At 50.5% G+C, this 26,795-nt stretch overlaps 2 protein-coding genes across 5 annotated transcripts; both read right to left on the bottom strand.

Annotated features, from left to right (window-relative positions):
- Positions 1 to 2,364: 2,364 nt before the first annotated feature.
- Positions 2,365 to 11,738, bottom strand: Rbm42 (RNA binding motif protein 42). 2 transcript variants are annotated; one of them, NM_001014159.2, is given in 10 exon segments: positions 2,365 to 2,609; positions 2,691 to 2,885; positions 6,290 to 6,407; positions 6,635 to 6,967; positions 7,472 to 7,647; positions 7,724 to 7,789; positions 9,282 to 9,356; positions 9,453 to 9,537; positions 11,151 to 11,286; positions 11,504 to 11,738. In NM_001014159.2, coding segments are annotated over 10 exon segments (1,437 nt in total). In that variant the 5' UTR covers positions 11,644 to 11,738; the 3' UTR covers positions 2,365 to 2,496.
- Positions 11,739 to 15,404: 3,666 nt separating this feature from the next.
- Positions 15,405 to 26,388, bottom strand: Haus5 (HAUS augmin-like complex, subunit 5). Of its 3 annotated transcripts, none has more exon segments than NM_001427629.1 (19): positions 15,405 to 15,753; positions 15,868 to 16,000; positions 18,384 to 18,513; positions 18,596 to 18,707; positions 19,000 to 19,145; positions 19,212 to 19,292; positions 19,922 to 20,084; positions 20,288 to 20,418; positions 20,502 to 20,565; positions 20,723 to 20,862; positions 21,013 to 21,070; positions 21,559 to 21,641; positions 21,731 to 21,800; positions 24,035 to 24,194; positions 24,282 to 24,387; positions 25,384 to 25,408; positions 25,551 to 25,583; positions 25,679 to 25,741; positions 26,225 to 26,376. In NM_001427629.1, coding segments are annotated over 19 exon segments (1,914 nt in total). In that variant the 5' UTR covers positions 26,323 to 26,376; the 3' UTR covers positions 15,405 to 15,635.
- Between the last annotated feature and the right edge of the window lie 407 nt (positions 26,389 to 26,795).

Genomic DNA, 26,795 nt, shown 5'->3' on the forward strand with positions numbered 1-26,795 from the left:
CTTTAGTATTTGGGTGAAGGATGCAGCACAGCTCTTCCATTTTGCAGAGAAACAGAACCTCCAGAGAACAGGCTCTTGGGGGCTATGCTTGGATCCAGAGTTGAGTGAGCCATGAACCCCTGGGGAGATCACTGATCCCCTAACCCCCAATTCAGGCCTGAAGGGTCCTGTTGGCCTTCTTACCCCAGTTTCCTTTCCCCGAGGTTGGCCTCTCCTGTCTCCTGCTTCTCTGAGGTCCCTAGCCCTGGACCTGCTTCACCAGCCTGGGGCCTTGTCATTGTCTCTCCCCCGACAAGTCTCTCACTCCTGGGTATCTGTCCTCCATCTCTCTGTACCTTGCTTACTCCACCTAGCCTCCTCCATCCCTAAATCTCTGCTTGCTGTGTCCTCTGTCCTTTGTTTTGACAATTCCCTTTTCCTTTTACTTTAGTTGCAGGGGTTCAGGGTAGAAAGGGCTGACCACCGGGAGAAGGGAGCTTAAGGATTTGGGGACTGAGTAGTCCATTCCAGGTGGCAGGGGGCTAAAGGGCATTTCCTGCCAGGGAGGGAGGCCCTCACCCCTGTGGCCAGACTGGAAAATGTGACGTCAGGGAGGGAGTTGTAAAGGGTGTGGGGAGACAGGAACAGAAGAAATTTGACACCTCTCTGAGTGATCTTCCTGAAGTGCCTTGGCATCGTCTCTCTACCCTCAAGCCTCAGTCTTCCCTAACTTGTTCCCTAATTTAGGGTTCTGATGGCTGTGTCTCTGGGAGACCTCCATACCTTCTTCCTACACTTTGGCTCTGCCTTCTAGCTTGGGCCTGTCTGGTTTTTATAAAGTGGCAGGCTCTGGGCATTTCCTTCTGGATCTTTTTCTTACTTTCTTTTTTCTTTTTCCCCTCCTCCCTTTCTTCTTGAGACATGGTCTCACTTTGTAGCTCTGGCTGTTTTGTAGATAAGTAGACCAGGCTGGCCTCCAACTCACAGAGACCTTCTTGCCTCCCAGTGCTGGGTCTCATTCTGTGGAACACTTCCCAGTTTCCCTTCCCCATCCATACAGGTATATGCCATCACCCTCAGCTCAGGAATTTTTATTTTGCAGACTTTTGAGACAGGGTCTTGCTATGAAGTGCAGACTGGCCTTGAACTCATGGCGATCCTCCTGCCTCAGCTTCCCAAGTGGCTTCTCCTCATGTATGAACTCGGGCTTCAAGTTTGAAGCTATGTATAGACCCCAGAGACACAGATAGCTTGTAGGTTTGGACAAGGAAGAGAAATGGAAACCCAGAAGCCTTCAAAAGACGCTGAATAGGGCTCAGCAGAGAGACTGCACACACCTGGGGCCCACAAGGTGATCAAGATCGGGTGAAGAGTCTCTGAACCAGAGATCGCTGTCCACACTGGGATCCCAACACTTGGGAGACTGAGGTGGAAATGTAAGCTTACCCCAAGTTGGGGATACCGAGCTAGCTTATACCAGATTCTGCCTCAAACCTCACAGGAGGGAATTTCTCCTTCAGGATGTCTCCATCCTAAGTTGGTTCCTTCCCAATCCATAGCCTAAACACTCCAGGCTGTCTGGCTTGCGGGCCATGGGGACAGCTTTTCATGAGCTCTAAGAGTAGCTGGTAATCATAGAATCCCCAGCATTGCCCAGATCCTGGGTCAGATGAAAGCCTGCCATGGTGGCTGTGCATTCTAGAAGGGAAGGGCCTAGATACACCCAACACCCCACCTCAGTGCCAAGAGCACAGGCTGGAGTCAGAAACACGGATCCAAGCTATGCTTGGCTTTGACCTTCAACAGCCCGTCTCCGTCAGATGGAATGGGCTAACACTCGCCATGCACTTGAGAATTTAGGAGGCTAGAGGCTGAGGGTAAGGCTCTGATGGTGGGGTGCCTACCTAGTATACACAAAGTCCTAAATTCCCAGCACCCCATACACTTGGTGTGGTCCCGCATACATGTAATCCTAGAGACTTGAGTCTCCCCTTTTAAAACAAGTTCTTGCTATGTAACCCAGGCAGGCCTCAAATGCTCGCTCCTGGAATATAGCTATAAACCACATCCGTGTTTGAGGCCAGCCAGGAACATACAAGAGCCTATCAGAGGGAGCTGGTGAGATGATTCAGTGGACAAAGATGCTTGCTACCGGTCTGATGACCAGTTTGATCCCTAGAGCCCACATGGTGGAAGGAGAGTGCACAAATGCACACACACGTGTTTGCATGTATAACACACAGAGTGAAAACACCCACCACGAGAAGTAATGGCCATATATACTAGATGCTCAGCATTGTGAATCTGCGTGTTCGCCCAGTAAACTTTCCAAGCTCAGGTGGGGTGAGCCAGGCCCTGTCAGCTAACAGTTTCTAAGTCCAGTCAGAGATGGAAATGAAGGTAATTTATTGAAACTGGTTTTGGGAGAGGTGAGTGGACAGCTGGGGGTTTCCCACAGACAACTGTTGGAAGAAGCTAGCGCACGGCCGGGTGGGAGCGGGTGCCTAGCCACAGACCCTATCTGAGGCCCAACTTTTTCTTTTCCTTCTGCTTCTTACGGACCACATCCAGATTCCGGTCCTTCCACATGCTTTTGCGAAGCTTGATGGGGCGTGAGCCCACGTACTTCCCTGTGGGAACGGAGGGTTCCAGGTCAGACTTGGAGGTGAGGCTTCCACCACACCCCCCTCCCCAGGCGAGGCCTCACTCACCATTCATCTCACGCATGGCACGCACATAGTCACTGGGGTCTTTGAAGCTGACAAAGCCATAGCCCTTGGTTTTGCCTGTGCGCTTGTCACGGATCACCTTCGCCTTAAGGAAGGATGGGAAACGGCTGAAGGCTCGTGCCAAGATGTCATCGTTCACCTCATTGCCCAGATCCCCGCAGAAGATTCGGAAGTCATCTGGGGATAGGAGAGAAGAGGTCAGAGTCAGAGCATCCCCCCAAGTGCTGTCCCATCCCCAGCCTCTGCCCACACCCTTCAGTTAGAACTGCCAATGGAGTGGTGAACCCTGTGTCGTCAGGCAGCCTCATGGGTAAGCCTGGGACTCTCTAGGCCTTTCCCCACAGAGGCAGAGGGATCCAGTTACTGCCTGAACTCACATCAAGAAGAGAGCTGGGAGGAGTTCAGGCATTTGGTCTTACCCCAGGTGTCTTACCCTATTTTCCCTTTGAAATAATAGGTTGTTATGTAGTGCTCAGGCTGGCCTCAAATCCCACGTGCTGGGAGTACAGGTGTGAACACACCCAGCCAGTATATACCTTTAACCTCTAACAGCATAGCCTTCCCTCACCTACAGTGGTCATTTCTTTCTACAATGAAGCCTCAACTGTCTTAGCTTTAGTCTTTCCTTGGTCCTTTGAGCCTCTAGCACTCACCAGCCTCCTGGGCCACCTCTGAGAGTCTGCTCTAACCCCATATTGACATGGGAACACACTGCCTGCCCCTTCTCCAAGGAGACCTCAATCACCACTCTGGGGCTCAACCGTGGGGCCTGCACCTCTAGTAGGCATGCTCTGAAATCACTGAAACTACCTTCAGTGAAACTACCCCAGCTGAGGGCTGGGGTGAAGGTAGTTTGCTTTGTCCTCAGCTATGGCTGAGGCTGCCTCATGGCTTCCGAGGTGAGTAAAGATACTATTTGAGAGTAAGTTAGGCTACCAAAGGAGGAAATAGTCTGACAACCTATTGTGAGATTTTTCTAGCAAGGCCATTGACCTAGCAACTTAAAATATAAGTCAGGCGTGCTAGCAAGACCATCTCCATAAGAAAACGGTTGCAGAGGTGCGTCCTGAAATCAAGTGTCTACAGGAGGGAAGGGTCTCACTCTGTAGCCCTGGCTGGCCTTCAACACCCAGAGTTCTACCCTCTGCCTCTCCAGTGCTGAGATCAAACCATGAACCACCTGGCCAGGCCGGCGAACTTACTCTTCTCACTTCTTAAAAGCAAGCTTCCCGCTGAGGCTGACAATCTGGACAAGGTCTGCAGGAGCCTTCGAGCAAGCAGAGGTGCTGCCAGGCTGTCCTCTGCCCACCTAGCTGCATGTTCCTGAACCTGGGCCAGCATGCGGGAGGATGCTGGCTGCAATCTAGACACTCTCTCCAGGTTTACATGAATGGTCACTCATTTATTCGGGTTTAGGACTTAGATAGCTTCCTTTTTTTTTTGGATTTATTTATTTATTCTATATAAGTTCACTGTAGTTGTCTTCAGACACACCAGAAGAGAGTGTCAAATCTTATTACAAGTGGTTGTAAGCTACCATGTGGTTGCTGGGATTTAAACTCAGGACCTCTGGAAGAGCAGTCAGTGCTCTTAACCACTGAGCCATCTCTCCAGCCCGCTAGCTTCCTTTTTAAAAGAAAAAAAAATAGCTTTTTTTTTTTTGAGACAAAGTCTCAGGATGTAGCCCTGATTAACCTGGAAGTTGCTATGTAAACTAGGCTACCCTCAAACTCATAGACATCTGGCTATGTAGCTCTGGCAGACCTGGAACCTACTATGTAGATTAGGTTGGCCTTGAACTCCAAAGATCTGCCTGCCTCTGAAGTGTGTCACCATAAGTGCCCTAAAGTCTTTCTTTCTTTCTTTTTTTTTTTTAAAGATTTATTTATTTACTGTATATGTACTCATATACTGTAACTGTCCTCAGACACACCAGAAGAGGGCATCTGATCCCATTACAGATGGTTGTGAGCCACCATGTGGTTGCTGGGAATTGAACTCAGGACCTCTGGAAGAGCGGTCAGTGCTCTTAACCACTGAGCTATCTCTCCAGCCCAATTTTTTATTTCTTAAGTCCAAGAGTATGTGCCTGTGTGGGGAAAGGTGCCCACGTGAGCGCTGCTGCTCCTGGGGTCTAGAAGTCTCAGATCCCCCAGAGTTAGAGTTACAGGTAGTTGTGAGTGGCTTCGTGTAGGAACTGAACTGAGATCCTCTGCAAGAGTAGTAAGTACTCTCTCACCACTGAAGCATCTCTCTACCATCAACTGAACTTGGTCGATTTTTCTGTGCACTATTGGGACATGAACTCAGGGCTCAGACACGCAGACAAGTGCCCCACTACCGAGCTGCATGCCCAGGCTCTGTAGGTCAGGCCAATCAGAGCAAAGAAGAGCAGAAGCTGGCTTTATGTGAAGCAACTGTGTATGTAGTTTTAACATCTGGGAGGCTGACGTAAGACATGATGAGAAGCTCAAGACTGGCCGGAGCCAGACAGCTTTACATACACAAGGGCAATTGTTTTCTTAGCTGTTCTAACATTGTCACGACATACAGAATGTCTTCCTTAGGTGCAAAGTTTGAGGTATTTAACAAAATAGCAGGTGGGTGGGAGAACTGACTGCACCCTGGGTTCAAATTGGCCCTGCATAAACTGAAGAGTAGTGGTACATGCCAGCCTCACATGAAGAGGCAGAAATTCAACACCTTACTTGGTTACATAATGAGTCTGAGGTCAACTGGGCTATGTGAGACTCCACCTCACAAAACAAAAATAATAATTCAACTCTTATGTCAAACACTAAGTAATGAGGGGTATGGCATGACTTTGAGAAGGCAGGTCCTATGGATGCTTGGCATGCGCATAGCCTTAAAACCCATCCCTAGCTCTGAGTGCTTGCGTGTGTGTGTGTGTGTGTGTGTGTGTGAGAGAGAGAGAGAGAGAGAGAGAGAGAGAGAGAGAGAGAGAGAGATACATGCTGGGGGATACAGGAAACCTAAACAAACAGGAATAAAGCAAATACAGCAAAACGTTAGCTGTGGAATCTAGGCGCCAGGTAGGTTACTCACTGTATCACTATGTGCTTTAAAAGCGTTCTTCTTTTTTTTTTTTCTTTTCTTTTTATCGGAGCTGGGACTGAACCCAGGGCCTTGTGCTTGCTAGCTCTACCACTGAGCTAAATCCCCAACCCCTTAAAAGTTTTCTCATAAAGTTGAAACAAAATCCATGTGGCCTTCAGCAGGCCTGGTTCCCCACGAGGAAGGATCTGAAAGCCCTTGGTAACAAACGGGCACAGCGGCTCACACCTGTGATTCCATCACTTAGAACACTGAGGAAAAGGATTGAAAGTTAAGGCCAGCCTGGGCTACAGAGACACACCAACCAGGCCAGCCTGGGCCACAGAGAGAGACACACCAACCAAGCCCTGGAGCCCAATTATGCCCACCTCTTCCCACCATGAGGAGAGTCCCGCCCTCCAGGCAGTACGGAGTCACCCTGCTTCCTTTTCGGTTGGTGGTCCTGAAAACTCAGTGCAGCCTGTTCTTGGATGGGCAGTATACAAACCCTCGTTCTGGCCACTCACCGGCATCCCACTCCAGCAGGCTGGGGTCCTCCCAGCTGCTCCCTGCTGCTGTACGAATGCAGCGTTTCAATTTCTCTGGCTTGCCTTTCTTCTTGTCTTCACCCAGTGGCTCTGGAACCTACAGGGGGAAGGGAAGGCTGTTGGAAGTCTTCTGCTCTGCAGTGCCTCCAGCCATGCCACCTCAGATTCAAGTACTAGACCCGCTTCCAGATGTGGAGTGTAAGGGGCTGCCTCTCCCCTCCCACCCACCCTCTGGTCAGAGGACTGTGTTCTGTGTGTGGAAGCTCATGGGCTCCTGCTTTCTCCTGGCCCTTTCTGTCCCCTCTCTGCACATTCCCTGCTTACCTCTAGGGCCATGAGGCCAGGAGGTGGCTCAGGCCGAGGGGGCCGAGGTCGTGGGCGCAGAGACAGGAGCTCAGGAATTCGAAGTGGAGGCAGCAGGCCACGGACCACCTCCAGCGGGAGGGGCAAGGGCTCGGGCTCAGGCAAGGGCATGGCTAGGGCCAGCGGGAGGCTGGGACCAATGACTGCAGGCCCGGCTGGGGCTCCTCCTGCCCCCACAGCCACTGCTGCACTAGCTTCCTCCAGCCCAGCCGCTGCAGCCACTACTGCTTCTTCCTTCTCCTTCAGGCCTAAACCAAGGCCTAGGCCCAGATCTCGAGGAGCTGCTGGCTCTTCCTGTGGGCAAGGGGAAGGCGTGAGGGATGGGTAGCTCACAGGCTTGCATTTTACTACTACCTTGTTGTGTATGAAGCAAGGGCCTGGGAGCCAGGGAACAGTGAGCAAAGAAGTAAAGTAGCTGGAGAGGGAGAAATGCAGGCAGCAAAGATGGTGAATGCACATAGGTAAAAAGGGGCAATCAAAGGAAAGCAGGAACATATGGAACTAATCCACGGTAGGCGTTTCTCCTCATCGTGAACGCTCCTGCATAGGAGAAAGCTGGGCATGGTCCACATGCCTCATCACTTGGGAGGCTGAGAGGCAGGAGGATTACGAGGTCTAGGCCAGCCTGAGCTACATAGCAAGTTACTGTCTCCAAAGAGCAAAGAAAGCCAAGGTGTTTTTGTTTTTGTTCTTTATCATACAAAGAAATAAAAGAACAGGGGTACAAAGATGCAGAAGCAAAGTTGGGGAAAGAAAGACTTAAACCTTTAACCACAGTAGTAGTCAGTGTCCACTTACCAGGGGAGGTCTCAGGGCAGCCATAGAACCCAGGGGTGGTCCAGGTGCCCGAGCCATTGGTGGTAGCATCATGGGTGGTCCAGGAGGCCCAGGCAGAGGGGGTCCAACCAGGGCCTGGTGTGGAGGCCTCAGGGCCATAGGTCGGGGGCCGCCAGCTGCAGAAGAAAGAGCAGAATCTGTCAGGGTGTTAGTGGGGGTGTCCCATGGCTTGGGAGAAATTGCTTGGCAGGGATCATGACCCTGGCCCCTCACCTGCTCTCTGTAGCACGTGGGGGACGAAGGCAGGACGCAGGATAGGGGCCCTCTGAGGGGCCACAGCTGTGGGAGAGAGAGATGGGGGTGTCATGGGGGAAAGGGACACTTGGGACAAGGTGTTTGTGTAGGTATTCTGAACACCCAGGCATTCCTGAAGAAGAGGCTGAGGAGCATTCTAGAAGATGAAGTGGTTTTGCCGTTGATCTACTCAGCACACTGAGTGTGAGGATTTCCTGTGGGTCTGAGCCTGCTGGGAACTGCTAGGAATCCAGCAGACCGAACAGTCCTTTGGTACTCTTGGTCCAGGATAGGAGGCAATCCATGCACTGCCAGAGAAGGGCAGCCCATGGAGCTGTCAGAGGCAACAGCATCCTGACCCAGCCAGTGGGCAGGGGGCTTGCAGGAGGGTGGGGGAGGACTAGAGGTCTTCTGGAGAAAAGGACCCATGAACTAGGACCTCAGGATAAGGAAAGTAACAAGCAAAGGGTGAGTAGAAATATCACTGCCATGGAGAGCATTTATAAGGAAAATCTTTCCCTTCTGGTATAGGAGGTATTCCAGAGGATATGGATGGGGTTGGGGATTGAGCCCCAGGAGAAAGACTGGGAGGCATCATAACAGCCTTCCTGGATGAGCCATGGTATCCTTCTGAGGGCGCAGCAGGATAGGGGGCTGGGCAAGGTGACCGAGTCAGACTTTCACTAACTTACTAAAGAATAGATGTTAACATTTGTCAGACACCATCAGACCAAAAGGAAGATGCAGACAGAGGGTAAGTGTAGTGCCCAGGAGGCAGACCCAGGGGATTTAAGTTGGTGCCAGCCTGGGCTGCATAGCAAGGTCTTATTTCTAAAGCCAAAGGCTTGGAGCTAGCTTAGTATAGAGCACACTCTCGGCCCTAGGCTCATCCCCAGCGCAAAAAGAGCAGAACAGACTAATATATAAAACACAGTGAACAAAATTTTACATTCAACTGAGAACACATCTCATTACATATTCTCACAAGTAATGTCACAAAACCTAGCAGTATGTGACTGTGTGTAAGTGTGGGCAATGGCTGGCGGACAGGAAGGTTTGAGAGTCATAGCTGATTGACACGCAGCAGAAGAGAGAAGACCCCTTGACTTGCTGACATCTCAGCCAGGCTTGGAACTCCTGAATGAGCTGGGCCATATGCCTCTTCATGGAACCAGGTCACAAAGCATCCTGACCACCAGTCTGTCCCCCCTCAGTGGTTGTATGTCATGTTTACTATGTGACAAAGCTTGCTTGTCAGAGGGAGGAAAAGATGACAAGCATAGTAAGCAAACTGAAGAGCTTGCTGGAAGGTGCCACAAGTTGAGAGCCTTGTCAAGATCTGTAATGACAAGTGCAGTGCTAGACTAGATCCCAGAGGATCGGACTGAGTGCAGTGACTCGAGACAGTACAGAAGGACATGGTCAGGGATGTACTATACAAAGTTTCAGGATGGAGAAAGGGATCTACAGCAGGGCAGAGCCAGAGTTTCTAAACCTAAACGAGTGGCCAAAAGTGCGGTCGCGGTCCCCAACCTACCTGCTCGCCTCAGGAACATGGCCTCTCGAGCCTCAGGACTGTCCAGGTGACTTCGATCAGCAGGGCCAAAGCCAACTGTGGGGAGGAAGAGATGAGGATGGTGGAAGGCAACCTCTGGGCACCCCTTTTTACCACTCTGCCTGAAACAGGGCCCCTCATTTTCTTACTTACCTGGGCCCACAAAAGGAGGGCCTCCCACCATGGGAGGAACTACTGTGGCTGCAGCAGCTGCCCGGGCCTCCAGGGTCTGTTGGACCTATTGGGGAGAAGGAGTCCTGGCTCAGAGATGCTGGCTCCCGTGGCGGGCTAATACTTTTACCCTTTGTTCTATGTGGCTGGTGAGCAGTCATGGTCAGCTACAAGGCCTCCTCACTGGGGTGTCTGGAGCCACACTAAGTAAAGCTGTTTGTGTTGGTTTTGTTGGTCTTTCAAGACAGGCTTTCTCTGTGTAGCCCTGGCTGTCGTGTAACTCCATCTGTAGACCATGCTGGCCTCAGACTCACAAAGATTCACCTGACTCTGCCTTCCAAGTGCTGGGATTAAAGGCATGCTCCACCACCGCTTAACAGCTTAAGCTATTACGATGAATAGCTCCCAGGATCAATGTCTCTGACTCAGTTTTCCTATAGTCCTAATCTCCAATCCAAGAACCTGGTCCCTGTCATTTCTGAGAGCAGGTATGTTCAGGGCGAGGCTGCAGACCCCACACTATCTCAACTGATGCTGACTTGTCCTCCCTGTTTTCCACCTATGCCTTACCTAGATTATTAAACTCTTCGATCTCCTTGAACTCATCCTTGCCCTCTCTAGTATATTATCCGGATAGCGAAAGCCACTTGCTTAACCTGTAAGGTGAACCATTACCACCTATCGACTTAGAATTCTCTAGCAGTTCCTCATTTTCAAAGTGAAAGCTAAGAGTCTTTAAGGGGCTCAGAAGACCCTGCTAGATCTAGCTTCTATTACTGTCTTAGTCTTCTCCGTGTTCCCTTTTGTTCTCTCCTCTCTGCTGGTGCATGAACAAGACGACCACTTTGTCTCAGTCTTGGTACGGATGGCTTTTTGCCGGGGATAACATCACTCCAGATATCTGCATGGTTTCACCATCTCATTTATATCCTTGCTTTACTAATGCCAAACCAAAAAGGCCTTCCCTGACTGCTAATAACTCTGCCCTCCTTACCACTTTGTAAGGCCAAAAAAAATCAAGAACTTCTCTGTATTGTTTTCTCCTATACACCCTCTAGTTAAAACAGTGCCTAGTGCAGAGAAGGCACTCAAGACCTGCTTTTGAACCCCCCCTGCCCCCAATACAAGGGATTGAACCTATGGCTTTGGCATGCCAGGCATGAGATCTGCCACTGAGCTGCATCCCAGCCCACCTAATAACTGTGAACAGAATTAACAAGTTTCTTCTGCTGGTGTTCATTTAAATAGTTCCTCCCTCTTTCCTTCTTTCCACAGCTTCTTCCTGACAGCTGACTGTTAAGCACCCAGAATATTATCAACGAGGCTTGGGAATGACTTAACACAAATATACAATTTACTATTATTTTGGTTGTTGTGGTGGTGGTAGGGTTAGAAAAATAGGGCTCTGCAGAGGCTAAGTGCTCTACCACTGAATTACATCCCAAATTTGTGAGTAAAAACTTTATACAGACCATTCTACCACTGCAGAAAGTTCTATCAGACAGAATGCTGTAGAACCTAGTTTCCAATGGATTAAATGTACTGCCTTGTACTCTGAGTCCCTGGCCCTTAAGTTATTTGTCATGCCAGCCAAAACGTCAATCGCTCTCCTCAGATAGACCCTTATTGGGATCAAACCATTGTGTTCTCCCAACTCATAAGCTGCAGCTCCCGCCTTACCTGTTGATATGTGTTGGTGGCGATAATTGGGCGGATCACAGGTGCTGGGGGAACCTGCATCGCCTCCACTGTGGGCACCGCAGGCACAGCAGTTGGGATTCCGGTCACCGGAGCTCCCAGTACTTCTTGCTCAAACCTGGGGGTGCGGGACAGATACCATATGTCAAGTCTTACTAAGCCTGAGGCGCTGGGTACTTTCCACAGCGCCTTCATCCTAACCAACGCCTCCCCCCGTCCCTCGGGTCCCACCGCCCCTTATGGAACCACATCTCAGGCTTCCGAAAACCTGGAGGCTGCAGGGTTGAGTGGGTTTGCCCGGAGACAGCTTTTATTTTTCCTACTCAGGGCCTTACAGGGCCATCTCTGCCTCCATTTCTTTCAAGCGTTCCTCGCCGCTCTTGCCCGGGATGCCGACACCAGGCCCCGGGACCACGGGCCCTCCCGCCACCGGGAGTCCCGGAGCTGGTCCCGCTCCGGCCATCGCTGATGCCATGGCCTTCGCCGCTCTTTTCAGCCGCAGCCGCGGGTTCTACGGTCGAGTCCCTGTCCCCTCAGGGTGGGAGCCGGCCGATGACGTGTGGATTACCGCGACGGATGCGCTGCGTGAGGACGTAGTTTAAGAACAGGGGCTAATGAGACATGGCCACACCCCCAGGACGAGCACAAGCCAATTAGAGTGTCGGAAAGACAGGTCCCCGGAAGGGCCTCACGTCTGACAGTCGCAGCGTTAGGGCAGGCCACGCCCTCGTAGAGGAAGGTAGGCGAATGAGAGCGAAGCAACGTCACTTTGACCCACCCCACTGTGGAAGCCGGAACTTTGAGGAGGCACGGAAGTTCGGAGGCCCTTCCAAAGTTTGTAAACACCGCCAAGTTAGGGTAGCGGTCTCCTGCCCTCCGTTATCAGATACACTGCCAGGGGTCAGTTCATTATTCTTTTTTAAAACAAAATTTAATTTTATTGACTGCCTATATTTTCTTTTTCATTTTGGGGTTTGGTTTGGTTTGGAGCCCAGGCATGAAACTCCCTAGGTTGCTTTGAACTATTAGAAATCTTCCTGCCGTAGGCTTTCAAGTGCTGGGATTACAGGTACAGAACAAAAATATTGGATTTTATACTAGAGATATCTAGAAAGGATTAAAGTTTTTTTAAAAAATTTTTTTATTATATTTGTTTTTGATTGTCTGGCCTGTCACTTGATATGTACACCAGGCTGGCCTTGAACTTAGAGATCTGCTGCCTCTTTTTCCTGACGGCTCCACTAAACCCGCTAACATTTTCATGAATTAAGACTCATGTGTTACTCTAATTCCTTTTATGGTTACCTAATGCCCCTATTCTGTCTCATCATCTGACCAGGATGCCACATTCCTGTTCCATTTAGTTGCTGGATTTCCACCGGCTTCTCTAACCAGGCACATGTTTCAGGAGTGTTGATTAAGTATTTTGTAGCATGCTCTTCATTTGGAATTTGATGGGTTTTTTAACGCATTGTTAGACGTTAGACTGTTCATGAGTCTTTTGGAGACCACAGGAGCCTGGGAAGACTGTCTAGGTAACTATGGACTAGTCTCTGTCATTTTAGTTGATACATAAGCCAAGGAGATTATAATTTACCCTTCTCAGGTCCCTGATCACATTGACGGCTAGGCTAACTGTAGCTTGTCAGCTAGGGAACTAGCTCCTTATCCGGGTAATCAACCACTGTGTCAGTTCGTCCATCAGTTCATTCATTAATTAAAGCTACTAGAGCCCATCTAGCTAAGTTTAAATCCTTATTCCCAGAAGACAAAACCAAACAGATCTCTGAGTGCAAGGCCAGCCTGGGACAAAGCAGGTTCTAGGTGAAGAAAAGCTTAAGTCCAGTTGTGGAGGTACATGTCTTTAATCCCAGAATTCAGGAGATGCAGATCTTTGGGTTGAAGGTCAATCTACAGAGCCAAGTTCCAGGACAGCCAAGCTTAGGCACTGAGGGAGTAGGAAAACAGAAAGCTTGTAAGAGAATGGGGGTGGTGTGGGGGGCATGTTCCAGCCTCAATAAGCAGCAGATCTCAGCTGCTTCGGCCATGTGGCTCTGGCTTTAGAGTGGAAAATAGAAGGAACGGCTGGGACAATTGATGCTGGTTAGCTGGAGCTGAGAAATTAGTGATTAAGAGACCAGCATCACTGAGGTGAAGTCTTCTGGGAAGTGTTTTCTGAGAACACAAAAGAAGCCATGTTCCCCAGATAGCCAAGGTTTTACCTCATGCTGCAGGTGTACTTGGTAATGTGTGAGTCACCCAGGTGGTACTGGTTTTGAAGGTGTGAAGGGGTCATGGAGAGCAGCTGAGGCTGGGCACTGTGAGAGGCCGTGGAAGGTCATTGATAAAGGTGCAGCCTCAGTTGCAGTTGATGGCCCAGGACTGAAGGGGTCATGCTAAGATGTAGAGGCTTAGCACCATGAAGAGAGCCTATGAGTGAGGCCCAGTTGCAGCCAAAGACCCCAGTGGATTGGAAATGCCAGTACTGTGGAATGATCACCAAGAACAGCAGCAGTAGTGGAGTGGAGTCAACCAGAGAGAGTCTAAAGTGATACAGAGGACAGCGTTGGAGATGTGACTCAAGACCTTAGGAGGAGCCCAGATCATGTGTGGGTCCCAGACACTGGAACAAGAAGCTGTAACACTGGGGTTGGGGATTTAGCTCAGTGGTAGAGCGCTTGCCTAGGAAGCGCAAGGCCCTGGGTTCGGTCCCCAGCTCCGAAAAAAAGAACAAAAAAAAAAAAAAAGAAGAAGCTGTAACACTAAAGTTGCCTTGGAGACCCCAAGATATTAAAGATGTCAGAGCCATGGGCTATCTGCTGAGGAAAGCTGCTAACAGGGAGAGGAACCAGCCCACGAGAAAGAAGTTTGTTGCAGTCAACAAAGATGAAAAATGAGTTGGGGATCTGAAGACCGCTTTGACATCAGACATGGAGGTGTAGAATTTGGAGACTTGTTTTAAGAAGCCTATGGGGGGGGGGCGCTGGCTGGAGAGATGGCTCAGTGGTTGAAAGCACCAACTGCTCTTCCAGAGGTCCTGAGTTCAAACCCCAGCAACCACATGATGGCTCACAACCATCTGATACCTTCTTCTGACGTGTCTGAAGACAGCGACAGTGTACTCATATATATAATAAATAAATCTTAAAAAAAAAGCCTATGGGGGCCAGGGAGTGGAATGTGGTAGATTGAATATGCTTGGCCAGAGAGTGGGACTATTAGGTGTGGCCTTGTTGGAGTAGGTATGGCTTTGGAGTAGGTGTGTCACTGTGGGTGTGGGCTTTAAGATCCTCACCCTAGCTGCCTGGAAGCCAGTCTTCTGCTAGCAGCCTTCAGATGAAGATGTAGAACTCTCAGCTCCTCCTGCACCATGCCTGCCTGGACAATGCCATGCTCCCACTTTGATGATAATGGACTGAACCTCTGAACCTGTAAGCCAGCCCCAATTAAATGCTGTCTTTACAAGAGTTGTGTTGGTCATGGTGTCTGTTCACAGCAGTAAAACCCTGAGACATACTCCTAGGATAAACTACAGATGGCTCCAGATAGAGTCCAGATGCTAGGATATGAACAATCAACACCTCAGCTCCCAGCACCACAGAGCTACAGTGCTTTCCCTGCCAGGACACACTATAGCCTCTAAATGTGAGCAAACGCAAGCCTCTTGTATGTTGCTTTCACCCATTATGTTGTTGCAGCATTTAGAAAAGGAATCAAGGCAACCTTGTAATACAAACACTGAGGTAGGGGTGGTGGAGGCAGGCATGAGTTGAAGGCCAGCCTGGGCTACAGTCACAGACTAAGAAAACGGAACCCTAAAAGACACTGTCATCTCTTGACCTACTCTTACATAGCACTCTATTCTGGCAGGGCACTGTGCTACTGTGCTCCCTGATCACCTTGCCAGCAAAGCTCTGCCCTGAAGATCTCCCTTCTACACTCTTACCCTGCTGAATGTACCCAAGGCAGTTAAGTTCCGCTATACCACCGTCCTTCACCATGCCAGCTGGCTACTTCCCTCTCCACTGGTTCCCTGGGGGCAGGGGCTTTGATCCATTTGATCTGCTGAGGAGGACAGTGAAGCAGCCACTTTTAAGTGTGTGAGCCATGTTACACCTTTCCTCTTTCTCTTGGCTTTAGTTGGGAGGGCAGTGCAAGACCTGGGAGGAACCCCAGAACGACAGCCAGAGAGGACCTGCAGATCTGTGCCAAGACAAAGTTGATAAAACTGGGCAGTGCTTTCTTTCAAATACTTTATTGAGGGAAGTGAAGTTTGGGAGTTAAATACTATCTATTTTTGAAATAGGGTCTCACTATGTAGCCTAGGCTGTCTTGGAACTTGCTGTGTAGCCCAGGCTGGTTTAGAAATCAACAGCAGTCCTCGTCCCTCAGTCTCCTGAGTTAGAGACAGTAGGTGCACAGCACGGAGCTAAATTGCAAGTCTTGACTCTGCTCCTAGCTGCTTCTTCATTTGTATGACTGTTGCAGCGCTACCTGGGCCTGCGCCCAGCGCCGCTGCCACTGGGACAGGGACAGGCCCTGACGGAGCTCCTCAGAAAGGGCTGCTTGGCCAGGCTGCTCCCACCTGGGGAAAGGCATGATGTCTGAGGAAAGGCCCATCCTCCAGACCCTCCCCATCTTGGCAGCTTAAGCCATGAACCACAGTCAATTCCCCGATATTCAACTGCCCCCATCTTACCAGTCCTCAATGATCCCCTGTAGCTCAGGGATTTGCTCCAGTGCCTGCTTCAGCAGGTTCAACAGCTTCTTCAGTGTCTGCCCCATGTTTTCATTCTGTTCCTTTTCCTGGGACTCCTGGATCTGCAGCAGCTCTGGAGGTTACAAGTGGGGAGGCAGCTCCATGGTTCCCACCTCAAGAATGCCACCTTCAAGACTTCAACCTAGACTTTCCCATTGTCTACCCTGTGGCCTACCAGTCCCTAATATACATCAAACCTGGCCACTTCAGCTTCTCCCTTTCTTCTCTGTGGCCTCTTTCCCAGGTTCCAGGCCTTAGTCTTCCACCCTCCATGTTAGCCAGAAACTTCTCCCTCTCTTGCTCAGAAGCCTGCTCCTCAGGTTCCCCAGTGCACCCCAACTCCTCTGAGTCCAGATTCCTCAGACAGTTTGCACTCTGTGGTTTCTGCTCCCTTCTGGGGGAAACTCCAGAGCTTACGTGAGACACCATGCTTTTTGGTTTTTCTTTCTCTTTTGAGAAAAGGTCTCTATGTAGCCCTGGCTGTCCTAGAACTCCATATGTGGACCAGGCTGGCCTCACACTTATAGACACCTTTCTGCCTCTAACTCCTGAATACTGGGATTAAAGGCGTATGGCCTTTATTTTTTTCTTTTGAGGCAAGGTCTAATCTAGTACAGTCTAGCCTCAAACTTGCTATAGAAGGATGATGCCAAGCCTTTACTTCCCAAGTACTGGATCTGCAAGTGTGTGCATGCATGTGTTTGTGTATTTTAGGTTTATTAGGTTTTGTCTTCATGTATGTGTATGCAGCACATGTGTACCTGGTGCCCAAGAAACCAGAAGACAGCAGCAGGTCCCCTGGAGCTGGAGTTACAGATGGTTGTGAGCGGCCACGTGGGTGCTGGGGACTGAACCAGGGCCTCTGCAAGAACAGGTGCTCTTGACCACTGAGCCATCTCTCTAGCCACCTTCCCTTGGAGACAGGTCTCACACTGTAGGCCTTGCTGGCTTGGAACTTACTATGTAGACCTCACTGATCTTACACTCACACTCATACATGCCTATGCCTCCACGGTACTGGGACTAAAGGTGTACGCCACTATTCCCAACCACCACACCTAGTTTTATGCAGTCCTGGTTATGAAGGCCAGGACTGTATGCAAACTAGGCAAGCACTCTATTCCCTGGGCTCTATCTTCAACTCACCATCTTTCCCAGGGCCTTTTCACCCCACTTCCAACTTCCACTCTTGCACCATTTCCCCCCAAATGGTGACTGGGCCTTGTCCCCACTGCACCAGAACAGACCCACTGAACCCGAATGCAGAGCGCCGCCGTCACTGAGTGCCTTGTCTGCAACCTCCACCATGACTCTTACATGCTCTTTATCTAGGCCTGCCGTCTCTGGAAGTCTCTGAGTCATGGGTTAGTGTGGCAGGAACAGATATGCTAGCCCAGAACCCCGAATTTGGATGAGCTGACATGGGGGTTAGGGATCATTTGGAGAGGAGAGAAGACAAGAAGAAAGGGAACAAAATTATTCTTTAGAAGAGAGGAATCCAGGAGCTGTTACAGATGCATAGCCAGGTAGTGGTGGCTCACAGCTTTAATTCTGTCAGATCTCTGTGAGTTCGAGGCCAACTTGGTCTACAGAGTTGCAGGACAGCTAGGGCTACACAGAAAACACAAACCAAACCAACCAACCAAACAAAAAGAGTTCAAGATAACCATTAGGCTGGGGTAATGGTGTGAGGTGAGAACACCAGCATTTGGGAAGCTGAGGGAACGAATTGCTTGTCTGAGGCCAGCTTAGGCTGCTTCACCAGACCCTGTCTCAATAAACAACAGAACAACAACAAAAGACAAACAACAAAAGAACACTGGGCCATCAAGATGGTCCAGCAGATAAGAATGCTTGCTGCCAAGCCTAACTACCTGAGTCTGAGCCTTGGGACCCACATGATGGGAGGAGAGACCAGGCTCCAACAAGTTGTCCTCTGACCTTCACAAACATGGTGTGGCACACACATGCACACACACTAAAGCAAAACAAGGTATTCTGAAGGCAATGAGTGAGTAGTTGGCAAATGGATAGACTGTATAGCCTTATAGTTCGATCCACATCTAACCATGGGGTTGGGATTGGGATGGGACCCATGTTCATAGCCAAGCTCTTGCCTGGGCTGGGGAAGCAGGGGGGCAGGGTGCACACCTTGGGAGGCAGAGGCATGAGGATCTGAAGTTTGAAGACAGTCTGGACTACACAGTGAGATACACACCAAAAGACAAAAAAAAAAAAAAAAAAAAAAATCAAACCAACCAACTGTACCGTGAAGTCAGGCTACTAAGCCTTGTACACCTGAGTTCCCTGCTCTGCAACTGGGGGGGGTGGGGGTTGCTGTGCAGCTGAAGCAAGCATGCTTCCAGCACACTGCAATACTGGGGTCTTTAACACTTCCGTGCTGGCGCAGACCGGAAGGAATGCTGGATCTGAAAAAGCAGGCAGAGCCAACATACCCTGGGTGGATGGTCCCGGAGGCAGACTGGTCTTCACACTGAGATTTCCTCCTCGGAGACCCCACTGGTCTTGGAGAAACAGAAGATCTTGTCGGAGAGAGGCCGCCCTTGGAAGCAGTAGTTCGGGTGCCTGGGAGTAGGGAAGGACGGTCAACTTGGCCACAGGGTTGGGACTGGGATGGGCAAAGAGGTCACAGGTCATGGACACCTACTTTCCCTACAGGCAGTCCCAGTGTGTGACTCAGCAATAGGAGGCTGGAGCCCCTTGGGGTAGTGGGGTGCAGCTGATGGATAGATGGTAGAATCCTGGATAGCGGCTTCAACCTGTGGGAAGGGCAGCAACAGAACATCAGGTGGTTTGATTTACAGAAGCTCATGGACTTGGAGGTAGGCTTAGGGACTTAGATGATATGGGGTAAGGTTTGGCAAGTCTGGGGACCCTGGGCTACTTTTGTGTGCATGTGCAGGTGTGTATGTGTGCAGAGTCCCAAGGTAGACAGCAGATGTCTTCTTGGTCACCTTTATTTTCTGAGATTGGGGCTCTCCTCTCACTGGACCGCACCTTGGAGCTACTTGACTAGGTTTCAGAGGGAAGACAGGGCTGGCCCCACCTCACCCTTTGACTTGGTATGGTGGTAGGGGGCCCAGGATAATGTGGGGCAGGTGTTTGGCTTCTTCCTTCAAGCATCGAAGCAGTTCTTGGCTCTGTGGTGCCACAGCCTCAGAGGTGGGAACAAGCTTCTGCCGAATCAGGGCTAGCACCTGTGGGATGGAGATGGTAGGTGGGGTAGCCAGAGCCCACCATGCCTCGCCCAACATTCACCTTACCTCCTCTGGACCCCGGCTCAGGCGAGTCTTGCTAGCTGAGTTTCCCTTGATGAGCAGACGGATCTGTTCCTGTCTCTCCTCCTGGGGAGTCAGAAAGCCACCGACACTAGCTCCCTGTTCTTCCCACTGCCCAGGGCAGGCAATCCACCCCTTCTTACAGGGGACAGGTCTTGCTTCTTCCTGGGAACCCCCCCCCCCAGCTCCCTTCCTCAGAGGTCAGGTTAATTTGTTCCTTCATCCCTCCCCTCTATATCTCTTCAATATTTTTGAGGTTTATTTATTCTTAGTTTATGGCATGGCTGTGCTGCCTGTAAGGATATCTAGGCACTGCATGTATGCCGCCTGCTCACAGAGGCCAAGGAGGCCATCAGATCCCGGGAACTGAACTGCCAGCTGTGAGCTGCTATGTAAATGCTAGGACCTGAACCCAGGTTCTCTGGAAGGACAACTAGTCCTTTTGTCAAGACAGGGTTTCTCTGTGTGTCTATCTCTGTCCTAGAAGTAGCTCTATAGACCAGGCTGTCCTTGAACTCCTAGACATCATCGTGCCTCTGACTCCGGAGCACTGGGGTTAAAGGCATAGGCTACCATGAGCCAGTGTAGCCAGTCCTCTTAATGTTGAGCCATCTCTCATAGCCCTGGGAGACCCAGAGCTTGGTCTCTAGACCCCACACCCCTACTCTAACCGTCTACCAGGCCCAGGATCTCACCACCAGCTGCCGCCACTGTAGGATCCTCTGCCTCTTGGCCTGCAGCTCTCGCAGCAGAAGCTGCCGGTGCCCAACTGCACTCTCCAGTTCCTGGCTCTGGGCATGAATAGCCTTGAGCTCTGCCCACAGGCTACTGCGCCTAAGCTCCAGCAGCAGTACTTTCCTGGGGGAGTGGGGTGGGGAGGAAGTGAGAGAGTGCAGAGAGCCTGGCAGCCACACTGGGGAGATGAGATCTTTGGGGAGGCATGAAGAACCACACACACAGGAGACAAGCACCAGGAAAGGGAGGAAATGAAGGGGCTCCCAGGGTAGACAACATCTGACAACATCTAGCATCCCCAGCCTCTGCTGAGGGAGCCTCTTTACCTCTCATTGGATCCCAGTGAGAGTCTCTCCATCTCCTCAACTAGGCCCTGGAGGCGACCAGTCAGAACTTGTCTCTCACTCAGGAGTGCACTCCTCTGGGTAACTAACGTACCTACAGCCTGCCAGCCCTCCTGGAGGTGCAAGATCCTTGTGAGCATGGTCCATGGGGAGAGAGAGGGCTTCAGCAGGTCTCGGGAGAGTGTCTCAGGGTTACCTGGATGAGATGAACAGTGGACGGCAGGACCTGGCTGGAGCCTGAAGAGTCCGGGGCCTGGGGCCTGGGGCGGGGACAGAGCAGTTGAGGGACCAGCCTCTTTGTATCGATGAATGCGGGCAGTTCAATATCAGTCCTCCCTTCCCCTGGTCGGCATTCAGTTCCACCCCATTTGCAGTTCCCTGTGCCTGTTCCTGGCTATGGGGACATTCCCTTCACACCTGGACAGCACCTCTTCTTTGAGCCCCTCTTCTTTGAGCCCCTCCCCATAACACAGGGACTGGATCTCTGACTCCCGCTCTGCAGCCAGGTACTCCAAGGCAGCCAGGATGTGGCCTGCAGGGTGGTTCGTCAGCAGTGACTGGAAAGGCAGGTGAAAAAGCAGGGTGGGATGACGGTGCAGGGATGTAAGCCAGGTCTCTGAGGCCCTGACTTAGATGGCTAGGGGTGACTGGAAGTTTTATCATGGAGCAGGAGGAGGTACCCTTTCCTGGGAGCCTTGCCCTCTTACCTCAACTGAGGTCAGCCACTGCTGATAGGATGTTCCAACATGGTCATCACAAGGGCTTCTGTGGGTTTGGGTAAGCAGACAGTGAATGTTATAAGACACATCAATTACCCTCTAAATTATCACCACTGCATCTAAGTAGGAGCTATCATTGTCCCCACTGTAAAGATAAGGACATCGAATCCATCTATGTCTACTAGACTTGAGTTCCCCAACTATCTGAACTTGCTGTCCTGGGGTCCACTACATGTCCTCTTAGTTCTTGATCATTTACCCTAGTTAAGTCTCCTGGCCAGAGCCTCCCAGCCCCACTTCCAGAGCTGAGTAAGGGCCTCCTCTGTGTCCTAGAGCCTAACAGCCCTGACTACCTAGGCTGTCAACACCTATGGTGAGTCTGTCTTTTCCTAATCCTACCCTAGGAGCTCTCACATGGCAGGGATCAGAACTGAAATAACCCAGAAATACACTGTCTGAGGAATTAATAAACTAACAATCTCCCATTCCTCAAGCCTGGGTCCTCACAGAGTCTCAGAGGCAGAGAACACTCACAGGATGCTGCCTCCCCTGGCCTGGGGAGTCAGAAGGTTCTGCAGGAATTGAGTTCGGAGGGAGCAGGCTGCTCGGACATCACTCTAGGGAGAAGAGGGTGGGGTGTTAGTGGGTTCTAGGCCTCTGCTTGATCCTCGACTCCTCATAGCCCCACACAGCCCAGGATTCTTACCAACACCTCAGGCTCTAGGGCCGGGGCTGCTGACACCACAGGTCCAAAGGTCACATCCACTTTGGCTTTCCTGGAGGGACGAATGTAATTGGGATGGGGCCTTGGGAGAATAGACGTCTGTGCTCCCCACCTTGAACTGCCCCGGTCTCAAGGGCTATCTCTCAGATTAGGTCACTATCATCTCCTATATTAGCGTTCTCATTGGTCTCCCTATTCCTGTCCCCTCTGGTCAGGACCCTATTAAAATCTGGGTTTTCAGTCAGGCACTGTGGCTCATGCCAGTGGTTCTCAGCCTTCCTAACACTGTGAGGCTTTAGTATAGGCCCTCATGTTGTGGTGACCCCCAACCATAAAATTATTGTCATTGCTACCTCATAACTATAACATTGCTGCTGTTATAAATCAACTTAAATATCTGCATTTTCTGATGAGATAGGTGATGCCTACCTGTAAGAATGGGTCTTTCCACCCCAAAGGGGATGCAGCCCACAGGTTGAGAACTGCTAGATCCTAGCTCTCAGGAGGTTGAAACAAAGGTTACTAGAAGTCTGAGGCCAACATGAGCTACACAGTGAGTGCCTACGTGGTGGTGTGGATTGTACCACAGTCCTCTCAAAGAGTAACCAGTGTTCTTAACCTGGGACATCTATTGTTCCAGTTCCCCCTGGGCTACATAGTAAGTTTCAGGCCAGCTGGCCTGAACTACTCTGTCTCAAAACACTGACAAAGAAAAAAAAAACTAGATCTGGCTGGGCCTGGCACAGGCCTGTCATCCCAGTACTGGGGAAAGATGGCGTAGTTGCTGTAGTTACAAAGCACATATAAGGCCAGCCTGGGTAGCTTAGTGAGACTCTGACTCACATTTCATAGAAAGTAAACTGAAAAGCAAGGGGTTGGGGATTTAGCTCAATGGTAGAGTGCTTGCCTAGCAAGTGCAAGGCCCTGAGTTTGGTCCCCAGCTCCGAGAAAAAAGAAAAAGAAGAAGAAAAAGCAATTCAGGGCCAGAGAGATGGAGAGATGGCTCAGTGCTTAAGAACACTTCTTGCTTTCCCACAGGACCTGGCTCACAACTGCCTATACTTTGGCCCCAGAGGATCAGATGCCCTCTGGCTTCCAATGGACACATGCATGCATGTGGGCGCATAAACTCACACGTAGAAACAATAAGTGTTCAAATGAACAAGCAAAAGGGCACAGGTCAGGTGTGGTAGTGCACACCTTTAATCCCAGCACTTGGGAGATAGGGGCAAGTGGTCACTGTCACGTTGGGGCCACTCTGGTCTACATAGACCATGTCTAAAGCAAAAGTCAGACAAACAAAGGGTAAAGGATGTAGCTCAGTAGGGCATCAGGCATATCCATAGTGCACAGGCAAGCATAATATATCCATCCGTACGTAATATAAACACCCACGTACAGAAAAGGAATACAAATAGAAACAGGTATTCAAACCAAGCCACTCTGGTGAGACCTAAGGATTGGCGTCACAGCCCAATTCTGGCTCCTCTCCAACATGCCCCTTTCCTGGTGCATTAGAGCAGCTGGTGGGTATCTTCTGAGCACTATTCATGGTCTGACTCACCTAATTCTTACACTGAAGAGAAAGGCTGGGCATTAATGCCATTCCATCGAGTTTAGAGGCACAATGGATACGTTGCTAAGGCCATGCAGTTCTAAATAGCCAAGCAGTGGCGTCTGCTGTTTCAGAGAGAAATGGCAGTGACTCCATGGCTCTGTCCACCTCTCCTGCGCCACCTCCTCACACTGTCCCTCTGGCCAGCAAGGCTTGGCTGCATTCTCCTGGAGGTCCATTTTTTTTTTTCTTTTCTATTTTTCGGAGCTGGGGACCGAACCCAGGGCCTTGTGCTTGCTAGGCAAGCGCTCTACCACTGAGCTAAATCCGTAACCCCCTGGAGGTCCATTTTTAAAGCTGACCTCCAAGCCTTTAAGGTTGCTATAGAGACTTCTCCCTCAACTTAAACGTGACTTCATCCTATGACTCTTCGCAGGATTTCTAGCTACCTGAAACTATGAGATATTTCCTAGGCTCCCCTCTGCCTTCTATGTAGGAGAACATCAGCTCCAGCGGGGTGGGGCCTTATTCTCTGTATCCGCTTCTTTCTCCAAAGCCGGAGTTGTAGACATCCAGTTGGTACCATAAATCCAGGTGCCCAATATAATAAAACTGCCCATCCTGACAGCCCTCACACTATGGCTGGAAGCTCAGAATTCTGAAAGGAAAGGATCAGGCGGAACACAGGGGTTTCTGAGAACGTCTAACCTCCCAGGAAGGCTGAACCCCACCTCTGCATGTCCTGCAGACGCTTGAGTTGATTCTGCAGCCGCTGCATGGGGTCTTGCAACCGACAGTGCTGTCTTCGTACAGCCCCAGCCAGGGCCTGGAGGAGAAGAGTTTGGCGCTGGGTGTCTTTCAGGTTCTGCAGTGCCTGCGTCATGGCGATATCTATGTGTGTGGGGGGAAACAGAGGTGGCTGTCAACATCTCTGTCACCCGGGGTTTCACTGCCCATTGGGCTGGTCCCACGAGTCACCCTGAGCCTCAGTCTCTTGATCCATCAGCTCCAGGCTCTGGTCTAGCTCTTGGTTCTCTGCCCGAAGGCGGGCCACAGTGGCTTCCAGCTCCAACTTCCGAAGGATCTGGTGGAATCAGGTAAGGGTCAGAAGGTCAGATGCTTGGTCTTCCTGGGGCTTAGCCAGGCTGCACTAACTTCTGGGTGGCACTTGGTTCCTCACCTCAACTCCTGGGAGGTGGCTGACAGGCTTTTCTTTGTTTAAATGGCTCAGGTCTGACACAGAAGCACCAAGAATCTCCCTAGCTCTTTCCCTCCTGGTATTGCACTCCACCGTCTTGGTTTGCTGTCTGTGTGGTGACTCCAACATCTTTGTCAGAGGCTTATTAGTTCTCTCTTTTTATTGAGACAGGGTTTTGGTGTGTAACTAGCTCAGACTGCCCTTAAACTCATAGTCCTCTTGCTTCGGCATCCAAGTGCTGGGATAGCAGGCAAGTATCCATATACCCAGCTTTTTTTTTTTTTTTTTTTTCAATGCGTGTCTGTGTACCACATGCATGCAGGCACCAGGGGAGGCTAGAAGGTGTTAGACGCCCTAGAACTGAAGTCACAGTTGACGGTTAGACATCTGCTCTGGATGCTGGGATGTGAACTGGGGTCCTCTTCAAGAGCAGCAAGTGCTCTTAGCTGTTGAGCCATCTCTCTAGGTTCCCCCTAGTCTTGACATCTTCCTTGTGTTCCTTAGCGGCTCTGTCAAACCCTTCCTTTCCCTATCTCCTCTTTTCAGTTTTGTTTATCCTATCGACTTTTGACCAGGTCCCTCTGTAGCCCAGGCTGGCTTCGGACTCACGGTGATCCTTCTGCTTCCTCCTGAGTGCTGAGACTACAGATCCTCAGCTTTCCTCAGGACCTTCCTTTCTCCAACACCAATGCCCCACGTCCATATACCACTGCTCCCCACCTTGTGCCTGGCTCCCCCTAGACCACAACCCTCAGGAGCACAAAAATCTGTGCTGTTTTGTAACATGGTGTCCCTGACAGTCCCACCTCCAGGGCCTAGAGCAAAAATATTTGCAAGCTGACTTTTGGTTGAAAGAGAATATTAACAGCACAGGCTTCTCACCTTTGGATTGTCCTGGTGGCCATACCTAGAGAAATGAGACCAGAGTTAGGAGGTGGCTGGGGCTTTCAGAGAAGAAGGCAGAGAAAAAAAAAAAAAGAGGTGGTGGTTGTGGACAAAGTTAGACAAAACTGGGGAAGATAGGAATCAATGAACTAAGAAGCAGTTACCAGAGGAGGTTTCCCTGGATCGTCTTGATACTCCTACATTGGAAAGATGGAGAGAAAGGAGTTGCTGCGGGCCGTGCCTATGCCTTTCCCACTGTCTAGCCCACTCCCCTGCACTAGGTTTGACTTACCTCTCACTACGCACATGCTGCATGATGTAGGCCCAGATGTCAGCGCCCTGACCCAGACATAGCCTGAAGGGATACAGCATAAAGTATGTTTGGAGCATTGCCCAGGAGGGCCCTCCATCGTCTCCACAGTTACGGTGGTGGAAAGTTACAAGATTTCTCACTTCTGTGGGTAAGCCTGGGGGTGTCACTAAGAGGTTATTCTTATTCCACGACGGGGTTCTCTTTCTTCTACGAGAGGTTTAGTTGTAGTCACTTCCAGAGATGGGTGTAAGAGGTCTCCATCCTAGGAAATGGTCTTTCATAGCAGGGTCATGTTTTACTGTTTCTGCAGATTTGGTCCCCAATAGAGCAGCCATTGCTAACTGCCTAGTGTCATCTTTGCTTAGGGTGAGAGTGGCAGAGTTGAGGTGCTGTAGGGACCTCCTTATTCTGCAGATCCTATTTTTACACTGTGGGTAGAGTGTCTTATTCTCGATGTAGGGCGGGGATCTTACTCCTCGAGGCTAATTCCAGGATGGGGAGTCCTTAATCCAGAAACAGTCTCACCTGCGCAGCGTCGACTCCCGGGGGCGGGCCGCTAGGGGCACTCCCATCTCTTCAGCAGCCCAGTGACTGAGTTCCCGCTCTTCCTGCATTAGTTCCATGGCTGTCACAGAGCTCAGCTGCAAACGCAGCTTCCCGCACTCTCTTTAAGTATGGCGCCCATCTATGACGTCAGGAGTGCGACGCTGAGATGTCACCGGTTGCCAAGCAGACTGCCGGTCCCAGTTGCCGGGTTTCTGAATCAGGCGGCTACTCTTAAAGGCTCTTGGCGCTCCAGTGTACGTAGCTTAGTGAATGAAAAGGAAAAGGACGAGGTGACGTTCAGACGCCCACTTATCCACCTTTGTTCTTTCACTCATTGTAAGAGGCAAAAGGTCCTAAAGATTTCACTCTATTTTCTTGAAAAAAAAAATGCGACTTGTAAGAAATTCCCCTTTCCCAAAGTCTAGCATTTAGATAAAACCCAGCATTCCCTCAGGGACTTAGGAAAGTCATTTCTACTTGCTAAAAGTAGTCATCTTTGGCAGACTAGGACTCTTCCATTAACCTATGCCTGTGGTGGCGTTCATTAATA

This window comes from Rattus norvegicus, chromosome 1 (assembly GCF_021556685.1).
Source record: "Rattus norvegicus strain SHRSP/BbbUtx chromosome 1, alternate assembly SHRSP_T2T, whole genome shotgun sequence".
Lineage (NCBI taxonomy): Eukaryota > Metazoa > Chordata > Mammalia > Rodentia > Muridae > Rattus > Rattus norvegicus.